Below are 26107 nucleotides of genomic sequence, written 5' to 3' on the forward strand. Positions count from 1 at the left end.
TAAGTTTTGATAAGGAGGGGCTGACGGGGAGGGGGAATCAGTGACTGCTCCCCGCGGCGAGGTCTTAGCAGCAGCAGAAGACACCCAACCTGTCGTCCGGATCAGTCTCTGGGGGAGGTAGACTGAGACACAGTAGAGCGGCAGCGTCACTCTCAGCTCGGACATCTCCAGTCAGAAAGAAGAGACAGACCCTGGGCTTGGTGGCTGAGCTTGGCAGACAAACCAAGAGAAAGAGATAGAGAGAGGCCAGAGCAGAGCAGACAGCCACCCAGTGCCCAGGATTAGTCTGCGAGGTTGGCCAGAACTGAGAGAGAGGTAGCTGAAAGACAGACGGCAAAAAAGGACCTGATGCCTGGCGCCGACTCTGCCGCAGGTTAGCAGCCAGAGAGACGGGGAGACAGAGCGACAGACAGACAGAGCGGGGACCCGGGACTCTGTGGCTGTGTGGCTGGTCTGGAGTGGCTCACCCATATGGTGCTCCGCTCTGTTCCTGCTCCCTGTCTAAATCCATATGCTGTTGGTGGAAAGGTGCCCCCCCTCTCCTCCCCTCCCACCTCGCTTCAAGAGCATGCAGACCCTCACCCCCCCCAACCCACAAGGGAGGTGTTGGGAGGTAAAGCCCTGAAGGCTTGTACCCCCCTCCTACCTCTTAACCCCTCAGAGCTGCTTAGCCCATTGTCACTACAATCTGCCACCATAGCCTTGGTGTTGTGTGTCCCCTCTCTCTCCCTTCTCTCTCTCTCTTTCTTTCTCTCTCTTCCTTCATCTTTTCATCTCCCTTTGGCACCAGATAATCGATGAACTTATTAACTGCTAATTATTCAAGCTGTGGATCGAGGATCCCTCCCCATCTTTGGAAAAAAAGGGAACCTTTCCACTCTGCTCTGCCAAATGAAGTGGTTTATATTGCCCATTCATTTGGATTAAGTGCATTTAGGCTGCAGTGTTTGGGATGTGAAGACTTTGTCAGATTGCTATCAGCAGCGTTTAACATTAATCCTCATTTTGTTCAGCCGGTTGATAGCACCCACTTAGTGGAAGCCCAAGAGATTTTTATATTGCAATACATGCTTCTTATTTGTTTTCCCTTTGATGTGCAATTCTCTAAAAAGGTGCATGTTTGTGTGTCTCTCTGTTCTGGTTTCTCAGGAGGTCCTTCAGACGATACCAAAGTTCTGCTTTCCCTTTGACGTGGAAAGGTACGATTCCTCGTTGCTTCCCTGTTTAGCTCACTTTCACCTCCTTCACACAACACACACACAGATATGCACACCTAGCTCTCCTCCCACCTACAGAGACACATATGAAAAAGGAAATGAGATGATGTGTATTTTGTGCATCACACAGTTGTGTTATGGTTAAATTACCATCATTCCTGGGTACATTCACATGATGTTTAACTAACTGTCAGAGTGTTGGGATGAGTGTATTTGTGGGTGTGATTGCACATAACCTCTCTGGTCTTAAACCATAAAAAGATCTGACATTTTCCTGCATTCAGTCTGTTCTAACTGGACCTGCAAAACACGTGGCTGTTAGCAATATATCCACAAAAATGTAAATGCTGCGATGGAGAGGCCACACTGTGATTATGATGATAATGATAACAACAACTTCCATTAAAGATGATGCTGATGAGGTCATCAGTGACGTGCCCACTTGACGGATCGTGCACAGTAGCATGTTTATGTGTTCATGTGTGTGAAAGAGTCCTTAGTCTAAGCAAGTGTGTCCTCTTCTACATAATGTAGGTCCGATCAGGCCGGCAGCTCTCTGAAAAATACCGGCCTCTTATTTTCAGCATGGAAAATGACATGTTAAAATTCCTATTGTAAAGACAGAGAAATAGAGAGAGAGAGAGAGAGAGAGAGAGAGAGAGGGTGGAGGGGAGGTGGAGGATATACAGTCTTTTACTGAAGCTGACCTGCTGCCATCTAGTGGTGTATGGAGTAACATAGCTTCTCGAACATTTACCTTGGGGTTAGAAAAGCTTTTTACAGTTTTTCAAGCAGCCACAGCGGAAATATGTGACATTTGATTTTGATCTTGACTGGAGATTTTGTTCATGGTGAGATTTATCTGTTTCTGATGCAGCCAGACCAAACTGTGTTTTATTTTGTTGCATTTTGAATTTGAAAGATTTCATAGATTTACTGCACCGGATTGCATTCAATTGATTTGTTAAGTCTTTACGTTGTTTTGGCCATTTATGAGTGTGTATGTGTCCCTTGTGTCCTGCCCCAGGGTTTCCCACAATCAGGTGGGGCAGAATTTCACCTTTGTGCTGACGGACATTGACAGCAAACAGAGGTTTGGTTTCTGTCGACTCACTCAAGGCTGCCGGGTCTGCATATGTCTGCTCAGGTAATACACGCACACATAAACACACACACACACAGCTCACTGAATCTTGTTATGCTTTAGTGTTAATTTAATTCTCCAAACTATATTTATTTCTTTTGTATTCTTCATGTAATATAATGTCCTAATGAACTGAATCTCACCAGCACCTTTAACACTGTGCATCTTTCACTTCCTAATTTTTAAAAGATTAAGCATATTTCATAAAAGTTCAAATGAGAGACAACTGGATGTTCTCAAAGTTATGCCACACTTCACAAATCCAAACATATAAAAGTCAGCCTTTCACATTTCACTTTCTGAATCAGAATCAAGAGAATGTGTGGGCAAAAGACTTGTTCAGACACCAGTGTCTTTATTTACTCGTTCAAATAAGCAAGACTTGGTCTGTTCTGCCCTTTTTCAAATTATCTATGGATCAGTCTCAGAACTGTCTTTTTTTTTTCATATCCGCGTTTATATTTCAAGTGTGATGAAAAAAATTAATTTACCAGATCTTAGAAGTGAACACAGATTTTTGAGACAGCATTTCCATTCATTCTCACACTTCACACTGAGCTGCACTATGCCAGAATAACAAATTTATATTCTCATCTGCCCACACAAATATGTTAGTGATGTGCCTATAATTATCCAAAAGTTTAGCAGTTTTTGATATTTCATAGGTGGATTTATCCTATCACCGCGTACATAAATGAGGACACCAAACCCAGGAAAATTGCATTTTCTTCGCATAATTACTCTCCAACAAAGGCTATTATCATTTAATTCCCATGTAATTGCATGTTGACACAATGTTTTTACTGATGTAATTACCTTACCATTACAAAGAAGGAGCACTCCAGTGCTAATCTCAGTGGACAGGCTTGTGCTCTTTAGAATAAACTGAGGAAAATGTACAAAATAAATCAATTTTTAATTAATGTATTAAGCAGTTTAACAAACAACACACTGGAAAAGGAGCACAAAGCCTTTTCTTCTTCTCTGTTAGTGTAAAGCAGCACTGTTATAAGTGGTGATCTCGCTTCCTCTGTGTGTGTGTGTGTGTGTGTGTGTGTGTGTGTGTGTGTGTGTGTGTGTGTGTGTGTGTGTGTGTGTGTGGAGGGTGCTGGGTGTGTGTGGCTGTTGATGGACAGTCGTGGGTTTGTCGCTGCCCTGATGAGCTGCTGTGAAGAACAGTGTCCCTCCTCCCCACACCACCCACCCTTCCCGGCCAGCTTCCATGGCCTTTGTTTTTCCTTTCTCTGTCTTTCTCGTCCTCTCTCTCTTTCTATACCTCTCTTTCTCTCTCTGTGTGTCTCTCTCTCTCCTTCACCCTCACCCTCTCTCTCTCTCTCTCTCTCTCTCTCTCTGTCTCTCCCTCTTTTCTCCTCGTTATTCGGCTACTGCCACAGTGCGACAGCAACGACGCTTGGCCCATAATTATGCATGAAGCTTCACTGCCAATTAGCAGAGGTTCCCCTGTCCCTCTCGCTGAGTTAGACATGCTAATTCATTTGACATATGATGTATAAAATTCATTATGCATTCTGAGTAGTTTGCATGGCTTGCTTCATTTATAATAAAATAACGTATAGAAAGTTTTTGTTTTTTTTGTTAATTTGAAAATGTTTTTGTGCTCCCTGGTTATGTTTTCTTTCTTTTATGTCCTTATCTTTTTCCTTTTTTATCTTAAGTAGCCCCACTATGAGAAGATAAGCGAAAATATTCTGAAGCATAAAAAAAACAGCATTTTAGATATATTCTAGAAGAAAAGTGATACATTTGTAAATTAAGTGCCTGCGTTCAAGGTCCTTGGTCAAGCGTTTATTTTCTATTTATTATTTTTTTAACTGTTTTTAATGCGAACATTTTACTTATGCAAGGCAGTATTAAGGAAATGAAAGCAGATTGCTTGTGTTAAAAAAAGGATAATCAAAGAAAAACGGAAAAAGTACAGATAATGTAAGTTGTTTATCCTAAAGAATTATCAGTTAAAATGCATCTGGTTAAAATCTAAAGCAGGGAGGCCCAGGCCCACAAGTTTATTTTTATTTAATCTATGATGTCCATTGGATGTAAAATAAAATTAATTAAAACAGTTTGCGTGTCTGTGATTGTTGAAGTGCTGGGACCGTAAAATTGTCACCTCTGCTTACAGGAGGAAGTGCGTTAATGAGCAGGACAGTTTTATGTGGACAGACCTTTGTAGTCTCATTGCTAAAGCCGTGGCCGAAAGGGCCATGCGCCCTACAGGCAAAACCTCAAGAGAACAAAAAGAAACAACACACACAGAAAACAATTATAACTGGTTCTATTTCATATTCTTATTCCCCGTCTTTTCTCATTGTTCGTTTCTGACATTCGAAGGATTTTCTGTGAGTAATTCAGAGATGAAAAAATGTGATTGTCTCAGTTTTATTTATTGGCTGAGGCTTTAGGACACATTTTAGGGACTGGCTTGCCCCAGTTAGTGGTCATTTAGTGGGTCGCCGGAGGACACTTCCTTCCCTGTACTTAACCCTTAACCTGAGAAAGTAAAGGTGTAATGAAATCTTCCACTGAGCCGTCTGCAAAGTGTAAGATGACTTACGATTACAGGTGCCTGTGCATTAAAGGAGATTTAAGATTCATCTGAGGAACAGGAATAAGTGTCATGCCTTGCACCCAACAGGTAGTTTATGGCAGCAGAAAAGGCTGATACAAGTTCTCCAATGTTAAGAGTGAATAAAACACCTTTACTACGAGTATTTGGAGATTTTGTAAATGGTTATTTCACTCCAATTTTTTCTCATATTTCAGCCACATTTGTTTTCCTGTTCACTTCCTATCCATAAAAGCATTATTGTAGGTTCCACTTGCATGGCCCTGTCTTCTGTTAAATATTTCCGTTCTGTTAGGTGGTCTGAGCCGGAGATGGAGAGCACGACGGGCTGTGAGTGGGCCGCAGATTAGCTGGTTCATTCTTTGAGTACATGGCACTTTGAGGAGACATGTGTTTAAAATGGCAGGAGAGATTGCGTGGCCCCCACGCACTGAGCACTCTGGTGATGGATGCCTCTGTCTCTATCGGAGGATTTGCGAAGCACAAACAGATCTGAGCAATGAACTGTGAGGAGTAGGAGTATCTCTCTAAGCTTTCCAAACTTTAACTTTGCATCAACAGAGAGCACAGAGCGAGGGGGTTGAAGGGGAGGGGGGTGTAAGTAGAAGAAAACAATACATCTTTAACTTATATTCATTCTATTACATTTGAATAAAAAAAAGACCATTACCTATTGTGGGAAGTTGTTAGAAGAATATTGATAATTTGTGGTTGACTGCCTTCACCTCCTGCGATCATGCATTTTCCTCTAAAACAAAGGATTTACAGCACCTTGGTGTAGGAGTGTAATGACTGTGAGATCTGTGAGGCTTGACGGCTGCTCTGACAGCGAGAGTCCTATTTACATCCCCTTCAACTGTGAAAAATGAAGGATTAATGTCCAGAAGCCTGGCTTCTTAAACAGAAGGCAGATAATACAAAGGCTTTGTTCTCTCCCCTAGTCATTATATCAGACTGAACTTTCTCTGCAGTGGTTAAATGTAAACTGACCCCATATGCAGATATTTGGGTTACGTGTTGTTTGACGTGGCAGAAATAGGTCTTAAGGTTGATATCCGGTCAGCATGTGAATTAACATACGCGTGTTTGATTTAGTTTCTCCTGCGAGTGTGACCTGATTGCTGTAAATCGTCGCACAGACGTCAAAATATTGGCATGCTAAGAGGCTGATTGTTTCAGACTAATGGTCACTCAACCTCTCTGATTGGTGCGCTTGGCTGCACTCCTCCGGGAACCCAGCCTGTCATTGGCCCCTCGCGGATTTAGCGATATGAAAATTTGCATTAGGTTCACTTTATTGTTTTCTTGTTGTCTGTTAATTCCAGTCTACAGAGCAGCCAGTGACCCATGCCCTGCAAACTCCACAGTCTCCAGCCAACTGCCTGAACACGACTTCACTGGCTTCTAAACTCTCACACAGTCAAAGCTTCACTTACTTATTCATTCATTTTTTATTGTATAACTGAAAAACTGCACACTTAAGCTCTTGATCAGAATTTTAATTTGAGTCAAATTATTTGTTTTAATGACTCATAACACTATCACTTGTTCACTTGCTGATTTTTGGTGAGCAAATAAGAATCCACTTCTGATTGATTGGCTCATTTGGCCACTAATTTATTTTTCAACCCCTGCATCCAGGCAAGTTAATGAAGCATTGATGGGAGTTTCTGTTTATTTCATCGCGATGCTAAGAAGTCCTTATCTGGAATCATTATTCATGCGCCGTTTCAAAATTGCATGTTAAAACCCCAAACTAAATAAAAATTCAATACCTTGATAGGACACCATGTTTTTTATTATTTGATTGCATAACATTAAACGAGCTGAGTCCTCGCAGCTTTTATGCCAAAAGAAAAATGTTGGCCATCTTCCACCTCGAAAGCAAGTCGACTTGGCCAAGAAAATGTCAACTTTGTAAAGAAAGCCATGCTGCAGATGCTTTTAGCTTATGGTGGGTGTACTTAGTGATTAGCTTTAACACAAACACTGCAGTATAAATTATTTTGAGTGTGTGTGCCTGGTAATGAATTTATTTATTTTACATTAATTGCATAAGGCAACGATTTTTTTTTACTTGTGTGAAGGGCATAAAAAGAGGCACAGAGAGGGGTGGGGGGGAGGTGGGGGAGAGGCAGGAGGCATCTTGTATTGCATTTTTGTTAAGCCTGTGCATCTGTGAGCAGCATGCTTGTAAACCTTAGCATCCCTCCGCATCACATGAAAGCTATGATGGTTCTTTGTTAAAGAATCTACAATCCATTGTTTTTTTTTCTTCTTCCTTCCTTTCCTATTGGCCTAAATAACAGAATGTCAGGAATGCGTAGCATGTGCAGGGCCCTGGGTACCAAGAATGTCATAATAAGGACTAGATAGCATTTACTTTTTTTTTTCTTTAATTTAGCAATGACTCTGCTTTGGAGCAGCTGCAGCTTGGAACACAATCAATTATCAATGTCCTGTATGCACTTGATCTTTAAGCGATAGGTCAGCGACACACATACACAGTAATATTGCAAGGCTATACATAACAAACTCAATAGTAGAAATCTGTACTGTCCAGCAGATGGTAGAATTATTTATAGACATTCTGACTGGTAAAGATTGAGTCACAACACACACAAAAAAGTTTTCAGTAGACTGAATCTCTGTACAGTTGTTGTACTTTTAGATAAACTGATCTGTTTTGATTCAGCTCATCCTGTTTTGTATTTTTTCATTGTAGAAAATGATAAAAAAAATTTCCATTAATGCATTTTTCTCTCTTTCAGTTATCTACCATGGTTCGAAATCTACTACAAGTTGCTAAATACTCTGGCAGACTACCTAACAAAACAACAGGTAATTGTCTCTTTTCAATGCATCAACTGTTTATGATTTTAAGTATATATATTTTAAGGTGCCATGTAAGTACATTACATGAAAAATAAGATGTGGTGGTTCGATCTGACTGAGAAGCAAGCACACAGTTTAGTGTTTTTTTGAAACAGCACTGGTGAGATATTTTCCTCCAGTCTGTTCTTCCTCTGCATGCCGCATGTTGTCTTTTGTGTGCAAGTTTTGTTCCCCGTCTTGGGCTCGACTTGGCTCCCGTTGTTAGCAGCAACAATGTTGACATTTCACAGACCAAACGCTGATCTGACACTGGAAGTTATTCCTGATGATTTACTGGAAAACAAATCGTTAAGAAAAAAATGAAACCACACACACACACACACACACACACACACACACACACACACACACACACACACAAATGCTCGCACTTCACAAAAGTCTTTTCCCCTGACTATTCACTGCATTGTACTAGCAAAGGGAGGGAAATGTAAAATATGCAACAAACTGGGGAGATGTGCAGCGTGTAGCGCAGAGGGTGTAGGTGATGTTCCCATGTTTTGACTGAAGAGAGAAAAAGAAAGAAGGGAGGGAGGGAGGCAGAGCCAGGGAGAGATGCCGAGAGCTCTGGGACCGCTTTCAATTGCCATGTAGTCCCTGCTACTTCCAAGACCCCTCAGAGAGCAATGATCAGGACAGAGAGACCTTGCGAAAGTAGACAATAAAACACCTAAACATTCAACATTCACACACATTTCTGTGATTGAAAGAAATTCAGCAGGATAGTCTAATATAGAGAGAGACAGACGAGTAGGAGAGGACAGTTTGTGTGCGAGGAAGAGAGAGACAGAAAGATTGGTGGAAATCCTGGGTGACTGAAGTGTTAGTGTGCATGATTTGGTTTCTATTTACCCCGCTGTCCGTTCCAGGCGAGAGGGAGATGTTGACAGACGAGGGAAGACAGAAGAGCGATGAGGGTTTAAGGCGAGGGGTAAATGAACTGTTTCCCCAGGCCGTGTTGCTGACCATGCGTGTGAGCATTGAGCCTCTCATGACAGGAGGCTGTTCGATTGCACACACCCTAACACCCCTCCCTCCCACCCCTCTCTTTCTCTTACTGTATATTACCGCCCATTCCTCTCGGGTTTCTATTTCTCTCTGGCCTGCACATACACACACACACACACACACACACACACACACACACACACACACACACACACACACGCATGTGCACATTTCCTCAAACAAGCAACGGCTCGTAGCAGAGTTCCCTTAGAGGGCAAATAGACAAAGAGTGGAAAAACAAACAACAGTGCCCAACCTCTGTGTTCACATTAGTTAGTTTAGTTTGAGTACAAGTTGCAAACTTTTGTCCCCATCACTTCTCCAGCGAGAGGCCCGAGAGTGTAAATAGCAGTCTTGTCCTGGAGCTCATAAATGCTGCAAGAATAATCTCGGGGCCTGTTCTGTGGTCAAGCTAGCACTCTGACGGCTTCTTAAAGCCCCTGTCTTTGGAGCAGGGACCCCCGCTTAATTACTGACAGCCCGCTCTCGGCCGTAAATCAACGCCGCTGGATAATAAGCGTCTGCAGCCCTACACTCAGCCGTCTTTTAACCTCACCATTGCTCGTTAAACATATGTCAGTCGGATGTTTTGGAGCCCTTCAGGCCTCGCTGCAGGATTGCCCTCTGGTCTGCAGCAGCGCCTGTCCCAGCACTGTTGTTAAGATTGACACATAACTCGTGACATCAACAAAACTAGTAAATAAAATTCATGCGTCCCATGTTTTTATGTCTTTTCTTTTTGTTGTTTGTTTCTCTCCCCCAGGAAAATGACTTGAATGACATGCTGAATTCTCTCTATGATCTGCCTGTGCCAAAGCCCTTCACGCCAGTCAACCTGAGTGTGGTAGGTATAGATCTCATATTCCCCCTTATCAGAGGCAAGACAGCTGAGAGTAAAGGTAGAGAGAGGGAGAGAGGGACAGGTAGGTTGCTGTAGTGTGTTGCATCAGGAAAGAGACTAGAGAAAAGCAGAGGAGGTGATAACAGCCGGCTGAAGTAGTTAAAAGTAGAGTGAGAGACATTAAAGACGAAATTCATAATAGAAAAAAGAGGAGACAATGAAGGAGGAATAATGAGAACTAAAATGAAATTGACACTGAGGCGAGAGGAGGAGACAAAGATGGCAAAAAAAACAGACGGAAAGAAAATAGGGCACATAGGCAGAAACTGGGAGAGATCGACAAAGTATAGAGGTTGAAATGGACGAGATAAATGAGGGAACAGGCAGAAGGTGGAGAGCAGGAGGGGGGTTAAGACGCACTCGGTAGGAGCAGAGAGACACAGAGGACCCAGGACTGACACTCTGTTTGGAGACAAGAAGTGGCGCTAACAGGTTTTTGTGTGATAAGCCCGAGCTGGACATGTTTAAACTTGAAGAGTCCTCTCACAACTCATCATGTCTCCCTCTTATCAAAAACTAAGATGGCTTAACAAGCCCAGGTCCCTCAAAGTCGGCCTGTGTTTGTGTTACCTCTGACACAGTCTCTCCCCCTGTGTGTTTCCAGCTCTTAAATAAAACTCTTAAACAGTGTTTCTGTATAAGTAGAATGTAATGGTTTTCAGTGGGTCTACTAAACTCATAATGTTTTGTTCACTAATATCTCTATTTTTGAGTTGCTGAGACTCCTCACCGTAATGGGATCAAAAGAGTTTCAGCCTTTGTCCTTGAGGAGCACCGCTCCTTTTTTTTTTTGGACCAATTAAAACAAGCAACTCTGGGTCTTTTCTGCGGCATAGGTCTCAGAAGGATACGCATCTAATTACACAGTTGAATTTACAGCATAACAAGACTAATATGAGGTAATCAATATGTATCTACGAAGGTTAACAAGGTCAATTAAGATTCCTTGTGATTTATTTTTTTCTTTGTGTCAGTTTTCTATAAGCCTGAATATGTGAACAGAATCTTTTCATCTGAATCTCAGAGCTTCATCGGAGGAGAAGCCCTGGGAGAACAGAGGTGATAGCTTCATCTCTTTTCTGGAGAAGCCACTAGTTTGATATTTAATTGATTAAGCAGAATTATTCCCCTAAAAGAGTGTTTTTTTGTTTTATCATGGCAGCCAAGAAGAAGGATCATTGTCCCCTTTCATGTGTGAACCCTGTTTTGTTCTCTCTCCCTCTCTCATTGTGCAAGAATGAGCAGTTGTATATTGCCACTGGGCAAGTACTGAGAGATCGGCGAAGCAAGGAGCCGGTGAGTGGAGGGGAATGAGTGAACGGCAGAAACGGGAGGAGGGAAGGAGGCTGCTGTAAAATATGAAACCGCTGCTGCACTAATCGCATGGGAGCCACAGCTTTCCAATTTGGCCAAATAAGCTGCGCTATCTTTTTAAATATAACAAAAACAAACTATCCTGGGCCTTGGTGTATGTTTCTTCTTCTCTGGAAAACAATCAAACTTTGTAAATGATTAATGCCATTCCACACTGCTATATTCTCTCTCTGAATATCAAAAGTTTTTTTTTTTTTTCCCCTCTCTATGTTTAAAGCAAAGGCAATTGTGCTCAAAAAATCTCCTTGATGCCTTTCCAGTTAACCCACTTTCAATGTTTTTATATAAACATGTCTTCGAAAGAACAAGAAAAAAGCAGATAAGCAAGCAAACAGCCAATGAAAGCCTGGGTTGAGTTGAGGAGCATGGTTTGTGATTATCACAATGCCATGAATTTGTAGTCCAACGGGGAAACATTATTTAGCACACAGAGCACAAGAACAGAAAAACAGAGAGATATACAGGATACTGTAGTTACTGTAAAGCTGTGGGGGTTGTCCTGTGCCTCAGATGTGTTTCTTCGAGTGCCTGATATTTGATTGCAATTTATTTGTTTAGCAACAATAGCTATTTTATTACGTGTCGGTTACTCTATAACTAGTCTTCTTTTCATTAGTGTGAACATGCTTCCCTTCTCATATGCAGTATTGTTTACACAGATAACTACGCAGCAAATATTTTTAAATTCACTTATCCAGCTCCCAAAGGATTATAGACAATGCAGCATTTAGCTTAATGTAAAGAAAAAAAATCACAACAGATCAGAAATATGGTGAAAACCTTAAGCTCTTTACCCTAATTGCATACCTGTATTAGAATGAGAGTAACTCAGATTTTTATGATCGACTGTGTTCATTCAATGATTTAGTCCTACTAGTGCCACTAAAAAACATTTAAACATGAAATATTACTTCCCTGTTTCCTTTTACACATCCCTCCAGGGCAGAAAAGCCAAATAGCTTTGTTTCAGCTGGAAATGTTTAATCTGCCAAAACTTTAAACATAAAATGAACTAGGACTGCACAATATTGAAAAAAAAAAGATTATATAGTGATTATTTCGACTGATACGGTGGACGATTAGTGCGAATGAATAAAACCAACACATTAAAACTATGATGATTGATTATTTTCCTTCATCTGAAGAACAAGATTTGTAGGCCAGGGCATCTCTGCAACACTACGGCACGTAATGCTGTTTTGACACATTTTACCTTTATCAAAAAGTGTTGAAACTTGACCATATTGTGATTTGGATAATATTTTGATTAATTGTGCAGCTCAAAAATGAATTTGTACATTAAACTTTTATATGCAGCTAGCTGCTGCTAGAAACAGGGTTGAAGAGAGCCTCTACTCAATTCTATTAACTTTCTTCAATGCATGTATATTCAGGCGTTTTCCTACTTTTCTTCAGGGAAATTACCTATTTAACTTTGTTAAGTTGTAAAAAGGTGTAAAAATATGGCTATAATCATTCAGACATTTAAAAAAATCACTTATCAGTATGGAGATACTATATCTTTTGCCCATGAAAAACATAAATTCTGCAAAGACAAAGCATTGGATGTTGGATCCAGTCTAGTGTTTGTTTTTTGCTGTATATTCATCTCCTCTAAGCTTCTCTCGACTATAGCAATGACCCTCCTCTGGGAATATTACGATTGTTTACTCTTGATAATTGTTTTCACATTTTGCACACTCGATACAAATGCACTGCAACTAAATGTCCCAGTGTGAACCATAAACTAAATCTAATTGGTTACGTGCTGTCATTGCTTTGTCTTTATCAATGCAGTCTGTTAATGTTTAATTTGTTGAAACACTGTCACTAATTAGCATCATTTTACTGGTGGTAATATAATATTTAGCTGATGATCACAATTTTCCAACTGCTGAATGAATATAACATTTAGGTACATGTTAGTGTCGGGTGTCAGAACAGTAGTGACCAGCAGCACTTCATATGCTAAAATATACTCGTGATTAAACATTGTAGTTACAGGACAGTGTTGAATCAGTGGTTGGGGTTAACCCAACATTGTTAAAAAGGACACAGAATCAATTCAAATAGTTTGTCACATAAACGCAAATTGTCTTGATGCTGCTTGAAACATGAAGGTGAATTTTTTTTTCTAACATTGTTGTAGATTTTAAAGTCCATATTTATACTCTCTGGCTGTGATGGGCTTTCTCTCTCCTCTTGTTTTCTTATGTCTCAATAATCAGAGACATGTGTTCATTTGTGGTGGCGATACTTTTGAAATGATTCTTATGTTTGCACTCTCTTAAACATGTTGTTTGTCATGTGATGTATTCCTGTTAAGTTGTCTTTTATTTTATTAAGCAGGTCATTTTAATCTACTCATTATTTCTTCCTTTCTAAGTGCAGATTGTTTCCTAATCAAACTAAGGTCTTGACTGTAATGGTGTTTTGCATTGTTCAGGCGTTGGGTGTCATTCGTTCTCCCACAGAGGCCAAATAAATTATATAAATCCTCAACTATTAGAGGAAACACAGACTCTGTATTTTCCTGACATTATATGTTAGATGATTTTCATTACAGGTAAAAAAGTTGTCACGTGGCTAAACACTGTGAAGTCACAGAATACTAAATTAACTTTATTATTTTATTTTAATTTCACATTTAATAACGTGAGAGAATCTGCTGCGGATTTAAGCAAAGACCTGCAACAGATGGTTGAGTGAAGGCCAGGAGAAACGCAGGTGCACCAAGGATAGAGTGTGTGTGTGTGTGTGTGTGTGTGTGTGTGTGTGTGGGTGTGGGTGTGGGTGTGGGGGTGTGGGTGTGTGTGACAATAGTGTGTTTCAGTTGGTGGTTTGTCTACCTGTCTCCAAACAGCACCTCTCTCAGGCCCCTTTGATCTGAACACTGAACCTGCCCTGCTCTCCCAAAGTGAGACAGGCAGCCGTGTGATCCTTTAAACAACCTGTGTGAGTGTGTCTGTGCGGATGCACACGTGCGCTCATGTGCACGTATGCTTTTGTCTGTGTGTTGATGCTCCGCAGGCCTATTTAATGCTTAAATAAAGACTCAGTTTTCCACCGGAGACATCACCCCAGTCTGTCTCTTTGGGGAGCTGAGCTGCTACTGAGCTTTCTCTGTTCTGTAGGCCTGATAAAAGCATTGCCACAGTTCAGACACCAGCTCAGCAATTCATATAGACAGAGCTGAAGATAAGCCATAAATCATAGAACAAAGTGAACGGCCTTCACCCCCCCTCTTCCCCTCATTCTCTTCTCTGTGAGTGGTATGCTTCACTTGTGACCTTCTCTCTTCTTTCTCCTGAATGTTTGTGTTTTGTGCAGCACTCCTACTTCATCGCCCCGGATATCAATGGACTGCCAACTATCCCTGAGAGCGTGAGTACTCACGGAAAAAGAAAAGAGGGGAGACAGAAGGAGATAAAGAGAGATCCCTCTCTTCTGGAAACATGTCTGCCTCTAATAGCTTTTAATCAGATACACTTGTCACCTTTTGAAATTATTGCATCATCCCCTTGTTTTAGTTTTATCTCCTGTGGTGCTCGTACTTTTAATGTCGAAGTTCAGTGATCGCCATGGGTATTAGAGGATTCAAACTGCACACATGTTCTTTGTTGATTTTGTATTGAAATTGAGCAGCCCAGATCTTTATGGTAAGTTACAAGGGATGAAAACGGTCATCAATCTGACAAATTTAAGCAACACTGATTGATACATTATGTATTTTATGGTTTAATTCTGTGTTTCTTAGCCATGTATTTGTGTGTAGAGATGGAAGTCCTTTTCCAGCCAGTACTCTATGTCTGTCTTTACGGCACACTCTGGCACTCTCACAGTCTGTGACATTGACACTTTATTGTAAGCAAGTTGTGCAAGGACAGTTTGTTATGTACCTGCATATCCTTCTGTTCCTGTCTATCTCCAGAGGAACCTGACAGAGTACTTTGTGGCTGTGGACGTCAACAACATGCTCCAGCTCTACGCCAGTATGCTGCATGAACGGCGCATCATCATTACCTCAAGCAAGCTTAGCACTGTGAGTCCATTCTCTCCGAGTCAGTGTCTCGGCTACAGTCAGTTATCAGCTCTGCCTTGTCAGGCAAGTGGGGGAAACATAGGTTAGAAAATACTGCAACCAGTTGAAGGATGAGTTTCTTAAACATTTAATCAAAGTTGAGGTGAAGCTTAGATGTTAAGCTTTTGTGTTTTCTGTATGTTAATATAGAATTCATGATATAATAATATGAGCAACAGTCATAGAGAGTCCTGTTTGCTATTTTTGGCTTCATATCAAATTCAGACACCGATTTGCCCTCTTAAAAAAGTACATAGCTCAAATATTGGGACTGTTTCCTAGATTGAACATGATTCTCTTCATCAATATTCCAGCAGGATATCAAACCCTAAGTAGTACGATGAGAGTATTTATCTGACATGGCTACGCTACTTGTACAGAGAGAGTTGAACTGATCTCTCTGCACTCCCCCCCCCACTTCCACCCCTCTTTGCCCGGGCATCCTGCAGTCAGAAAGCCGCACTATTACCACGCTCTGACAAGCTGTGAAATCCACACTAAAGCTGGATTATATTTGACTGTTTGTCTTATAACTGCAGCATATTAATGGCCAGAAAGCTTTAAATTATCCGTTATTGCTTGTCCTAACTCTCTCATATAATTCAAAGTCCCCTCTGTCTGTCTGCATGAGGGAGGAAATCACTCTGTGTCTTTCTTCCACTCTTCCTCCCTCTGTTCCTCATTCCATCCTCCCCCCTCCCGTTATCTTTGTGGCTGATGAGGCAGAGCCAAATGTTTATGACAGATGAGATGGGAGAGGGAAGTGATGTCATCCCATGTCCCTATCTGTATCTGTAGTGTAGCTGGTCCTGCCTTGGTATCTACAAGGCTGCAGAATGCTGAACAGCCGGAGGGGCCTGTGGTGGTGATGGGTGCTGGAGGGAACGGTACCCAAGCTCTCCCATAGGAGCTATAATCAGGAAGAGCTGTAAAAAATTACCAAGCCCTCTGAGAATTTCACCTGTCTCCCCTCAGCTCCTCAGACCAGCAGCACCTCCGCTCGGGGTGTGGGCTGCACACGGTGCTGTGACACAAGAGTTACATGATGTAAATTATCAGACTCAAGGGTGGAGGTGTTTTTCTTTTTTAGCAGGAAGAGGGGGTGAAGGTGATTTTTGCCCTTGATTTACAGTTTTCTGCAGCTCGGAGACTAATCTCGGCTTGTTTTTCTTTAACAAATTTATGCCGACAGGATTTTTTAAGAGCTTCCACGTCAGACCTTTACCTCTGTAAGCCTTTTATCCTCCGCAATCCTTCATCCACTCATCTGTCTATCCATCCGTCTTCCTCAGGGAGAGGTGTTTTGGTTTGGTAGCGATGTATGTCAGGCACTGTAGTACAAAGGTATTTTTCACATCCCCGCTGGGATTACTCGCAGGCCTGATGTTATTACTGCTCCTGTGATGCGTTATTTTTTGCTTCTGCGTCAATTGACCTCTGAGTTCAAGTGCGAATGGCAGCCATGATTCTTGAAGCCAGCTATCCGAGTGTATATACACTTAACTGCAAAGAGCGCAGCTCATTATCCACACCACTGTCTCGTGATCAAATATCTTAAAGGATAGGAAATATATAATTAATGTCAGAGTTTGTCAAAACGTTTGTTTAAGTGAGTGTTAGCAGTCACTGCATGGACAGGTAATATTTCTATAGTCTGCTCACCACAGATAGATGATGTATGAGCCGAGGTATTGTTAGTAACATCGTTAGTACCATCCAGCTGCTTTTCACCACCTCCGCCTGTCCAGCCTCTCAGCCAAGCAAAAAGAAACGGGGAATAGAAAGTGGAAAGAGACACACACACATACAGTACACTACATTTATTCTGCCTGCTCTAGGTGCTGCCTCTGTTAAAGCCCCCGGTGAACCCAGTGTGTCAGTCTGCCAGTACATGGCCGGCGCGTCTCGCAAGCAGCCAACAGCAAAGGAATAAATCATGATCTTACAACAATGCGTCAGTTGACTTATTGCTGTTTCGTGACCGGAGGTGAATGGTACCACTGTTTTAAAAGGCCGTTCGGCGGTGGCGCAGGGGCGGGAGCCAGCCGAGCGTGCAGCCTTGTCATAGGGCCGTATAATAGGGCAGCATCGGCCCTTCCTCTAACTAGTCAGTTGGGAGGACCCCCACCACCAACACCACCATCGCCCCCACCACCCTCCGTGTCTTTCATCTGCCGAGGCCCCCCAGCTCTCGAGCCCAGCCTCTGCCCTGCCTATCGCCCAAACTCACACAGCCCGGCCCCAGCACCGGCTGACAGCAGCCCTCTCATCAGCCTGTCAGGCCTATGCTAACAAGGAGCTATCCATCCACCATGCCCTAGAGTGCCAGCTGTCTCTCTGTTTCCTGCCTTTTCCTCTGTTGTTCTTCTCCCCTCTTTCCCGGACTTCTCTCTGTCTCCCTACTTTTCTCTCTATCTTAGTTATTCTTCCTCGCTGACATATTATTTTCTGTCCATCTGTCTCTCACTCACGCTGGCTATACCTCTCTTTCTCTGACTTTGCCCCCCTGTTCCTGGGTGTCTTAATGCATCCCTCAGTTGTTGGGCATCTGCAGAACATCGGGACATCCTCCCCCCATCCTTCCCCTCCTTTCCCTCAATAGACTTATCTCAGCCCCATGCCATGTGTCTGACTTAACGTGTGTGTCATGCCGCTGTGGCCGTGTATGTGCATATGTGCATGTTGTGGGTGTTTGTGTCTCTTTTACATGCATCTGTTTGTGTGTCTTCTGCACTCACAGGTGTTAGTGCCTTATGTCTGATGTCTTTCTGCGAGAGAGTCAGTGACTGTTTGTGCATGTGTGGGAGGCCTGGCGTTAGCTGTTACCTGTGTCGTCCTTTGTGCCCTCTCTCTCTCTCCCTGTGCCACCTACTTGTTTGTGGCACACCTGCGTTGTGCCGGGCCTGACACCGGCGTTTGTCAACAGAGGGAGAAGCAGAGCGCGGGTAATTGGTGCAGGGGAGAGGAGAGGGAAAGGCTAACACAACGATAAACCAGCAGGAGAAAACAAGGGAGAGGTGGACAGACGGATAGCAGGAGGAAAACAGAATGAGAAATGAAGAATTGGGATGAAAATGAGGCTGAGAAAGGAGAGGAGAGGAGTGAATTTGGAGATTGTGTAGGGACAGGGTTGGAAGGAAAGGCTAGTGGAGGTGAAATTAGTGTTTGAGGCTGGTGTGAAGAGGTCAAGAGCAACTCTGTCGATACCATACCTCCTGTCAAATTGAATCACATTGCCTGCAGCAGCAGCTATTTGTATCCAACAGTATGTAAGCAGAGGGATTGAGTATTGTTATGTTCGTTCTGTTTAACATGTGAAAAAGATGCATGTGGGCCTCCACAGGAGCAGTTTCTGCATTTGCTGGCTGTTTCTCTTCAACATGTCCAGTAGCTCAGGTAAAGAGGAATAGTGTGGGTGGCAACACACTACTTACTGACAAAGTGTGCGGAGCCCAGAGTTGCAGTGCTGAGAAGATCTGAGGTCTCTGGTGGGTCCAGGTCTTTAAGAAAACATCTCTGTGGAAGGGTTGTGTTGTTGTTCAGACATGTAGAGCAACAAGTTCATCTGAATGTGATCACGTATAAATATGGAGGGCTGTTTGATGGCTAGTGAACTGTCAGAGGAGCTTGGGTAGCTGCCCACATGAAGTTACCTCCGCCAAGGAGGTTACGTTTTCTGTTTGTTGGTTGATTTGTTTGTACACAAAAACTACCAAATGGATTTCCACGAAACTTGGATGCAGGATGGTTCTCATCTCAGAATAAACCCCATTAACTTTTGGTGCGGATCCAGATAAAGAGACAGATCCAGGATTTTTTTTCTTTCTTTCTTTAACATCGTTTTTTGACTTTTTAGTTAATTTCTAATAAAAATGGATGGATCTTGATTTAAAACTGTCAGTTTTATTTAGGTGGCTGGTATCTACAAGTGAGTCCAACTTGGTGCAGATTCTAGATCTGATGATCTTAAATTATGGTTAGACAGTTATGGATGTTTTGAAATTGAGAGTGATACAAGGCTAGTTTGATAATGAATTAGGCTTGATTGAATGAAAGGAGAGTGTTTTGCCTTGGCGGAGGTATGCGCTCTTCTTGTTAACATTGATTTTTTGTTAACTGTGTGACTGTGCCATAACTCAGCTTTTTGGTTAGTTTCATGCAGAAAGATATTAGCTGTATGTGGTTTGTTCACAGTGCACAATTAGTTGTGACACATTTAAGTAGATCAAACAAGTGTGCGTACGAAAACCACCACTTGATTTCCAAGTGTGCTGTTGATGGACATTATTGTTCCACAATGCAATGCACAAAGGAAATGGAGGAGCTGCTCACAGCTGGAAGATGTTAAAACAAATTGTAGATGGTGGTAAAACAGCTTTGTGAACAAAGCAGAAAACAAAAAATACTTTTAAATCTTTGAAAAACATTGGATGCCTATTTGTGAGGTTTAATTTGTTGTCACATTTAAGCCGCAGCTTGATTGATATGAATTGCACATGCATTGTTTAATTTCCTCTTCATATGAAATGATTGGGTGTTTCATACTAATGCCAAAAACATTATGTTTTTTTGAGATGTTTTCTGTGTAGTTCTTACTGTGTACTACCAATATGTGCTATGGAATGGGACACAGCAGTTGAGTCACACTCAGACTCCATTATTGACAAAACTGGTGTTTGACCTCTTAGCTCAGGTTCATTGCTGCCTTCTTCAAAGTTGCAATGCAGATTATATTTTGTTATCTCTTTAGTCTTTCTTCTTTTCTTCTTACCATCTCTTTATGTCTGTCTTTCTGTCTCTCTTTCTGTCTCTGCGTCATTCAGTCCCGTTGAACGGATCTGGGAAAACCAGTGTTAGTGTGGACACTTTCTGTCTCAGCCAACGCGCACCAAGAAAGCTCTCAGGACAGAACCAAAGACCTTGACTGCTTTTTGAAGCAGGCTGTCGCTGTATAATCGGTTAGCTTCTCTCAGAGGAAGGGGCAACACACACACACGCACGCACGCACACACACAGTGTGAGAGGCAGGCAGCCCCTCATTACCGGGCAGAGCCCTGGTCCCTGAGGACTGGACCCAGCACCTAATCCTGTATTTGTTCTTGGGGACTGTATCTGTGATTCTCCATTGAATGGAATATTAAGCACCCAGGTCTTTTGTGGAGCGTGTAAGCCATTTGGCTCCACTCATCTATTATTTATCAGCCTGGCAAATATTTTATCAGCCTTAGCCTCTCATGACCCACTCTCATGTGAAGCCCCCCCTGTAAATGAAAAAAAAAAAAGACTGGTACGATTTCTCTTTTCCCACTTATCTTCCTTTTACTTTTTGCCTCATTCGTTCTAAAACCTGAACAAGGACACGGGGAGTTGTATTTAGCCGAATTAGAGAAGCAAATATGTGAACTATTCCTCTGGAGTTCCCTCCAAGCTGCCTTATCTCAGGCACACTGCCACCTCAATTGCTTTGGAGATAGCGAATAAAAGAAAACAGAAATCTAGATTTGCTTTATAAATCATTATCTTAGTTTCAGTAACCCCCTCCCCTTTCAGCCAACTCCCTTAAGCCAGCCACCAAGCCTGGGAAGAAGAGAAGCAGGGAGAGAGACTCCTGTTTTCCCTTTCAACCTGAGAGTAAATCATGCCAGTTGGGGGGCTCACCTTGAGGCCTGGTGGAGATAATTGGAGTTGGTTAGCGAGGTGTTCTGTGCCATTACCTCCTGGTACCAGCGAATGGCTGGGGCTTGTCTCGCACTCCCAGAGGAGGAATACACTCGCCCGTTGGCTCTCCACTAAGTGTGTGTGTGCGCGTGTGTGGAACACATGCACATATGTGTGTATGTATATCCGCAGCCGGATCGCTGACCTCTCTTCATCACAATTTAATGGCCCCTTACCGTCAACGCTTTGGAAAAAGGGAGAAGGGTGCGATGGTTTTGATAGTAGCTCTTCCACCAAGTGCTTCACTTTCACACATTAATATTCATAGCATTGATTTATTTTCAGAATTAACAAAAAAACAAACTGTTTGCCAGGGAATTAATCCTGACAGGAGCGTGGCATTGTTGTGTTTCATTTGAAGACGGCAGGCAGCGGAAATATGCATATGCAGATCCACAGAGCAAGACACCAATTAAATGTTGATTAAGTCCTAACTATTGTGGGACTGTGTGTATGAGAGACTGCACGGAGACAATAAAAAAAAAGATCATCGCTTTTTTTCCAGCCGATATGAAAAATGAATGCAGTTAAAACAAACATGCGGGGAGGGAGGCACATGGACACACGCAAACAAACACACACACACACACACACACACACACACACACACACACACACACTGTTTGTTGTAAGCATTTCAGATGTCCGAGCTTGATGTTTGGGTGGATTCAGAGGGTGGGGCCCTCGTTCTCGTTCTCTGGCAGTGGTGTTTTTTTAGCCTGATTTCAAGCTCACCCGCTTTTGGCCGGTCAATTGTGACACTGTGTGTGTCAGTGAGCATGGGGTCTCCTGGTAGTTGCGCGTGTGTGTGTGTGATAGTGTGTGTCCGCTTCACACATTGACTGTGAAGCTGCAGCAGTATAACAGCGGCTGCTGCTCCGGGGTCCCGGTGGTATTGGCCTAGCCCGCAGTCTCTCTTGGCTAACTCATGTTTCATTCTTTGGCAATTTGCCCTAATGAAGTCCCGCAGGAGCCCCTCAGACCTCTGTTCTCTTTCCATATTTAATCATGTTATTTTAATCTGGGGGATGAGCTAACGCCTCTTTCTCCTGCCGTGTCTGTGTGTCTGTGTGGGTGTATGTGTGTGTGTGTGATGCAGGTCATTACTATAGCTGGGTTTTCATGAGATGGGATGTCAAGGGGGGATGCTGGCTTTAAGACAATGGGAGACAATGACTTTAATTTTATGTGTAATGCTGGTTTGACAATGTAGAGAGCTTTTTTGAAAGGGAACGTCAGCTCCATGTGTTTGTGTCTCATTATTTGTTAAAAAAAGAAGTTATTTTCTCTTTAATTTCTAGGTCAAAGTAGTTGGGGTAATTTTGATCTTTATGATTACTGTCAGCACTGTTTTGGGCTCCTTTTGTTGCGTTTGTGCAGGTCGCAGCACAATCCACACTTTGACATTGAATTGAGAGGCAGTTAATTATCAACACTGGGCTTGTGTTTGCCGTTCATCTTTGTGTTTAAAACAGGTTAAAAGCACTGTAAATTATTTTTTCCCTTAATGCCATGTGCAGTAGCAGCAGTATAACTGCAGTGATGACCCACCACAAATGAATCAGTGTGGAGGAAACACTGGTTTCATGTTCCCTGTATGTAAAACAAGTCTTGCCTTTCTTCTTGTCAGTCTTTTTAATACTTCTCCTTTCACCTCCTCATCAATCTTCCTCTCCTCTGCTGTGTTTCTGTCATGAGTTTAAGACAAGTGGTTGATCTCCAGTTTTCGGTCTGTTCTTCTCTTCCTACAACAATAGCTCTCAGGTCGTGTGTTCATCACAACAGCACTAGACATGTCAGCGTACCATGTTCTTTCTGAGGGCTTTTGTTAGTGAGCAAGATTAAAGGCCAACTCGATGAAATCAAACATACAGTACATCGACACATCAACACAAAGCATCACAACCTTGATCAGACTTTTAAAAACAGGTTATTAATGGGTTATTGTTTGGAAGGGAACAGAGCTGTTGTATTCTCTAGACTTCTTCGAGATTTTAGCAGTGTAGAAGTGAGCTGAATAAGTTGTAAAAAATATATTGGAGAGAAAAGAAGACGAGCTGTATATTTGGCTCAAATTTATTGTACTATTTTTTGAGTTGTCACAGCTCTTTCTTAAAATTGAACTCACACAAACCTCCAGCAAACAAACGGCACAGAGAGGTATTTTTGTCTCTTTTTATTAGTTGTGTTGCCTCAGAAAGTTGTGTTGAGATTGTTATCTCGCTTCTATCTCTCTCTGTAGTTAACTGCATGTGTCCATGGTGCGGCTGCTCTGCTCTTGCCTATGTACTGGCAGCACATCTTCATCCCCGTGCTGCCCCCGCATCTTCTGGACTACTGCTGGTAAGTCTGACCACCTCTGAAACACACACATACACACACGAATGCCATCAGGATCTTCATGATGAATGTTCACACCCCCTCCTTTTCTCTCTCTCCTTCTTTCTCTCCCATTTCAGCCACCTTCTGACTCGCACACACCTGACACGTAGATACCTATACACACACCTACACCGCGCCATGTGTGCTGAACGTGCACCGAGCTCTGCCACTAAAACCTTGGTGTAAAAGTGCAGACACACGTGTCCACACGTTCTCCCGCCCGTTCTTCCAGTTCTTCTCACGATTTCTCTCGTGGCGCACCTTCTCCTGTGTGGCCCTTCAACATAATGAACGGCCCGGTTCACCTTGCTCCATATTTCATGGCAGTGCTAACACCACGTTCTCATCATGTTAGCCCTCTCAGGGGTTCATTACCACCCATCCAACGCAAATCCAACAAATCTGAATGTACTTAATTGAAACTGAATGGAGAGTAGAAGTAACAGCTCATCTACAACTCTACATGCGTTCAGGACAACTTCAGATCTGTACATGTATAAAAAAAAAGCAGAGTGGGGAAGTCAGATTATGTAAAAGGAGCTGTTTTTTGTCGAATCAGTGCTGATAGCTCATACAGCGCAGCGCTTTACCATAAGGGACACATCAGCTTCAAAAAGCTATTCATCACTGACAGTAAAATGTGATTTTCAACACTCTGTGAAGACTCATCATTATCTTATTTAATCACAGGGGTGTCCTCCGTGCACTGATTAGATAACCACATTATATTAGATGCTCTGTGTGCATGTATCTGTGTAGATGTTGATGAAGGTCAGTACTGTATATTCATGAAACGAAGAAGACGGCGGCCAAAGTGCAGGGCTACAGGCCTGCTGTTTGTTTTGCTGTTGCTTTAAGTCGATTACAAGCCTGTGGCTTCTGAATCATTCTGGCCTGGAACACGCTGACCCAAAGCTATCCGATTATTGCTGCCTCCGTAAACCTCATCATAAAAATGGTTTCTATTATTTGACTGTTTTCGTTGATTTTATTCATCATGGTGGATGGGAAACATACTCTATGATTCAACTTTTCCTTGCCACTAACTTTCAGTATGAAGATAAATGTCTTATAAAATAAGAATGACATGATAATAACCATGCAAAGCATATTTTTGTGATGTAAAAAGAAAACTTTTACCACTTAACTGGAAGTGTTCCAAGTCTTTCTATACTTTCTGAGTCTACTACTACGTAGAGGAAAAACTCCATTTAATGTCCTGTAAAAGGATTTATTGTTGTTATTGCTAACACGATTTTTTTAATCATCACAATAGATACAGGCAGAAATAACAGTTGTAGAATTAGTGTTATCTGTGTTCTCATGTTATGTCTTTCCAGGTGAGTTGATGCTCACTGACAGCTGAGTTTGATCGTTTTAGACAAATTGTACAAAACAACTTTGAATGACATTTTAACTCTTGAAGACACAAGTCAGTAAAGAAAAATACATACAAATACAAATACATACATACAACTAAATACATATAGAGATATAATGAAGAAAAATTTTCTCTTTTTTACCCTTTAAACTTTAACATAACTTTCGTTTTAAGCACCAGATCAGTTTGCTTGTCCTGCTACGTACACACACCAGTTGATCTAATGTCCCCTGGTCTAATTGTTTCCTGTTATGAGACTCATGATGGTTCTTGGGAAAATAAGTCTGATTTTCAGCCTGCGGCCGAGCCCATCGTGTAATATGATGTGGTTAAAGAACAACATATGAATCATAATTAGTTTTGCTTCCGATGTTAAGATTATTATGTGCCATGCAAATTAAAATATGCATTTCTGATTGGCTTCGATGCAAATCTGTCGCATTACTGTAGTTTTCACAATTTCTAGCTGTTGATAAAATAGATGTGACTTTTAAAATAGTCTGAGCTGTCAAAAAAGTTAAAAGTTTAGTTCAGTTTATAGGAATAAGCGACACATGTTTATGCTAGTTATAACTTGATAAATCACTAAAGATGAATTAAATGTCAAAATCATTCAGATAGATCATTTTGTAGTGTAGCCTCTATAAATATTTCTTTACTTCATGTCACCATCTGATATCAATATTGCTCACAACTTTGTTTCTCTCTCTCCATCCACAGTGCCCCCATGCCATACTTTGTGGGAGTTCATCTTAGTCTGCTGGAGGTATGTTAGTTGATCTGTGGGCATGTGTATGCATATAAATGTGCATGTATATAAATGTACATAATTATACTATATGTGCATAATTATACATGCTGCTGCAAATTGATGTATACTGTACGTGCAAATTCTGTACTGTATGCTAAAAGTTAAATCCTAATTTGCATCAGATATATATGATTTAATTTCAGGGTCCTTGTCAGTTGATTTTCTTAACAAGAATAATCAAATTACATTCAGAGAGGACGCTTTAATTTTATAGTGTGAGTTGCTAGCTTTTCCTCTCTGTATGGTAAGCTAATGTCGCTAATGTCGTTAGTGAATGTGCACTCAATTTTGAAATTTCAGGGAGGAAAATTTTGGCATCTTCAACACACTGAATCAGAAAAAATGACAGGATATTTGCCTCTTTATCTCTCCATCTGGTTTGTGTGCATTCTTAACCAGAAGTACAAAAGATAGAGGGAGAAAGGCAGAAAAAGTATCTGCAAACAAAGAGATTTGTACTTCATTGTTAAACCCTGTGTGTTGGTTGGGGGGGCAAGCCGTCGCCAGCACTGCTGTGGTTTGTGAATGCACGTCTCAAGCACGCGCACATTTGCACTTGTGTGAAAGTGTGAGTGTTTTTTGTCTGTGGGTAATTGTGCAAATGCATATGT

The 26107-nt window shown here is 41.9% G+C and overlaps 1 protein-coding gene across 3 annotated transcripts in view; it reads left to right on the forward strand.

The window, feature by feature from the left end:
• The window catches only part of dennd1b (DENN/MADD domain containing 1B), a 111514-nt gene that overhangs the window by 43409 nt on the left and 41998 nt on the right, over nt 1-26107 (forward strand). For 2 of the 3 annotated variants that reach the window (XM_073476609.1, XM_073476610.1), the window contains exons 4-12: nt 1150-1199; nt 2245-2364; nt 7717-7786; nt 9612-9692; nt 10986-11045; nt 14454-14507; nt 15055-15165; nt 23165-23265; nt 25406-25451. In XM_073476609.1, the coding sequence (XP_073332710.1) occupies nt 1150-1199; nt 2245-2364; nt 7717-7786; nt 9612-9692; nt 10986-11045; nt 14454-14507; nt 15055-15165; nt 23165-23265; nt 25406-25451 (693 nt within the window). The remainder of the gene's footprint in view (nt 1-1149; nt 1200-2244; nt 2365-7716; nt 7787-9611; nt 9693-10985; nt 11046-14453; nt 14508-15054; nt 15166-23164; nt 23266-25405; nt 25452-26107) is intronic. The other variant, XM_073476611.1, reaches the window with a different exon arrangement.

The sequence above is a fragment of the Pagrus major genome, chromosome 11, assembly GCF_040436345.1.
Source record: "Pagrus major chromosome 11, Pma_NU_1.0".
Classification (NCBI taxonomy): Eukaryota; Metazoa; Chordata; class Actinopteri; order Spariformes; family Sparidae; genus Pagrus; species Pagrus major.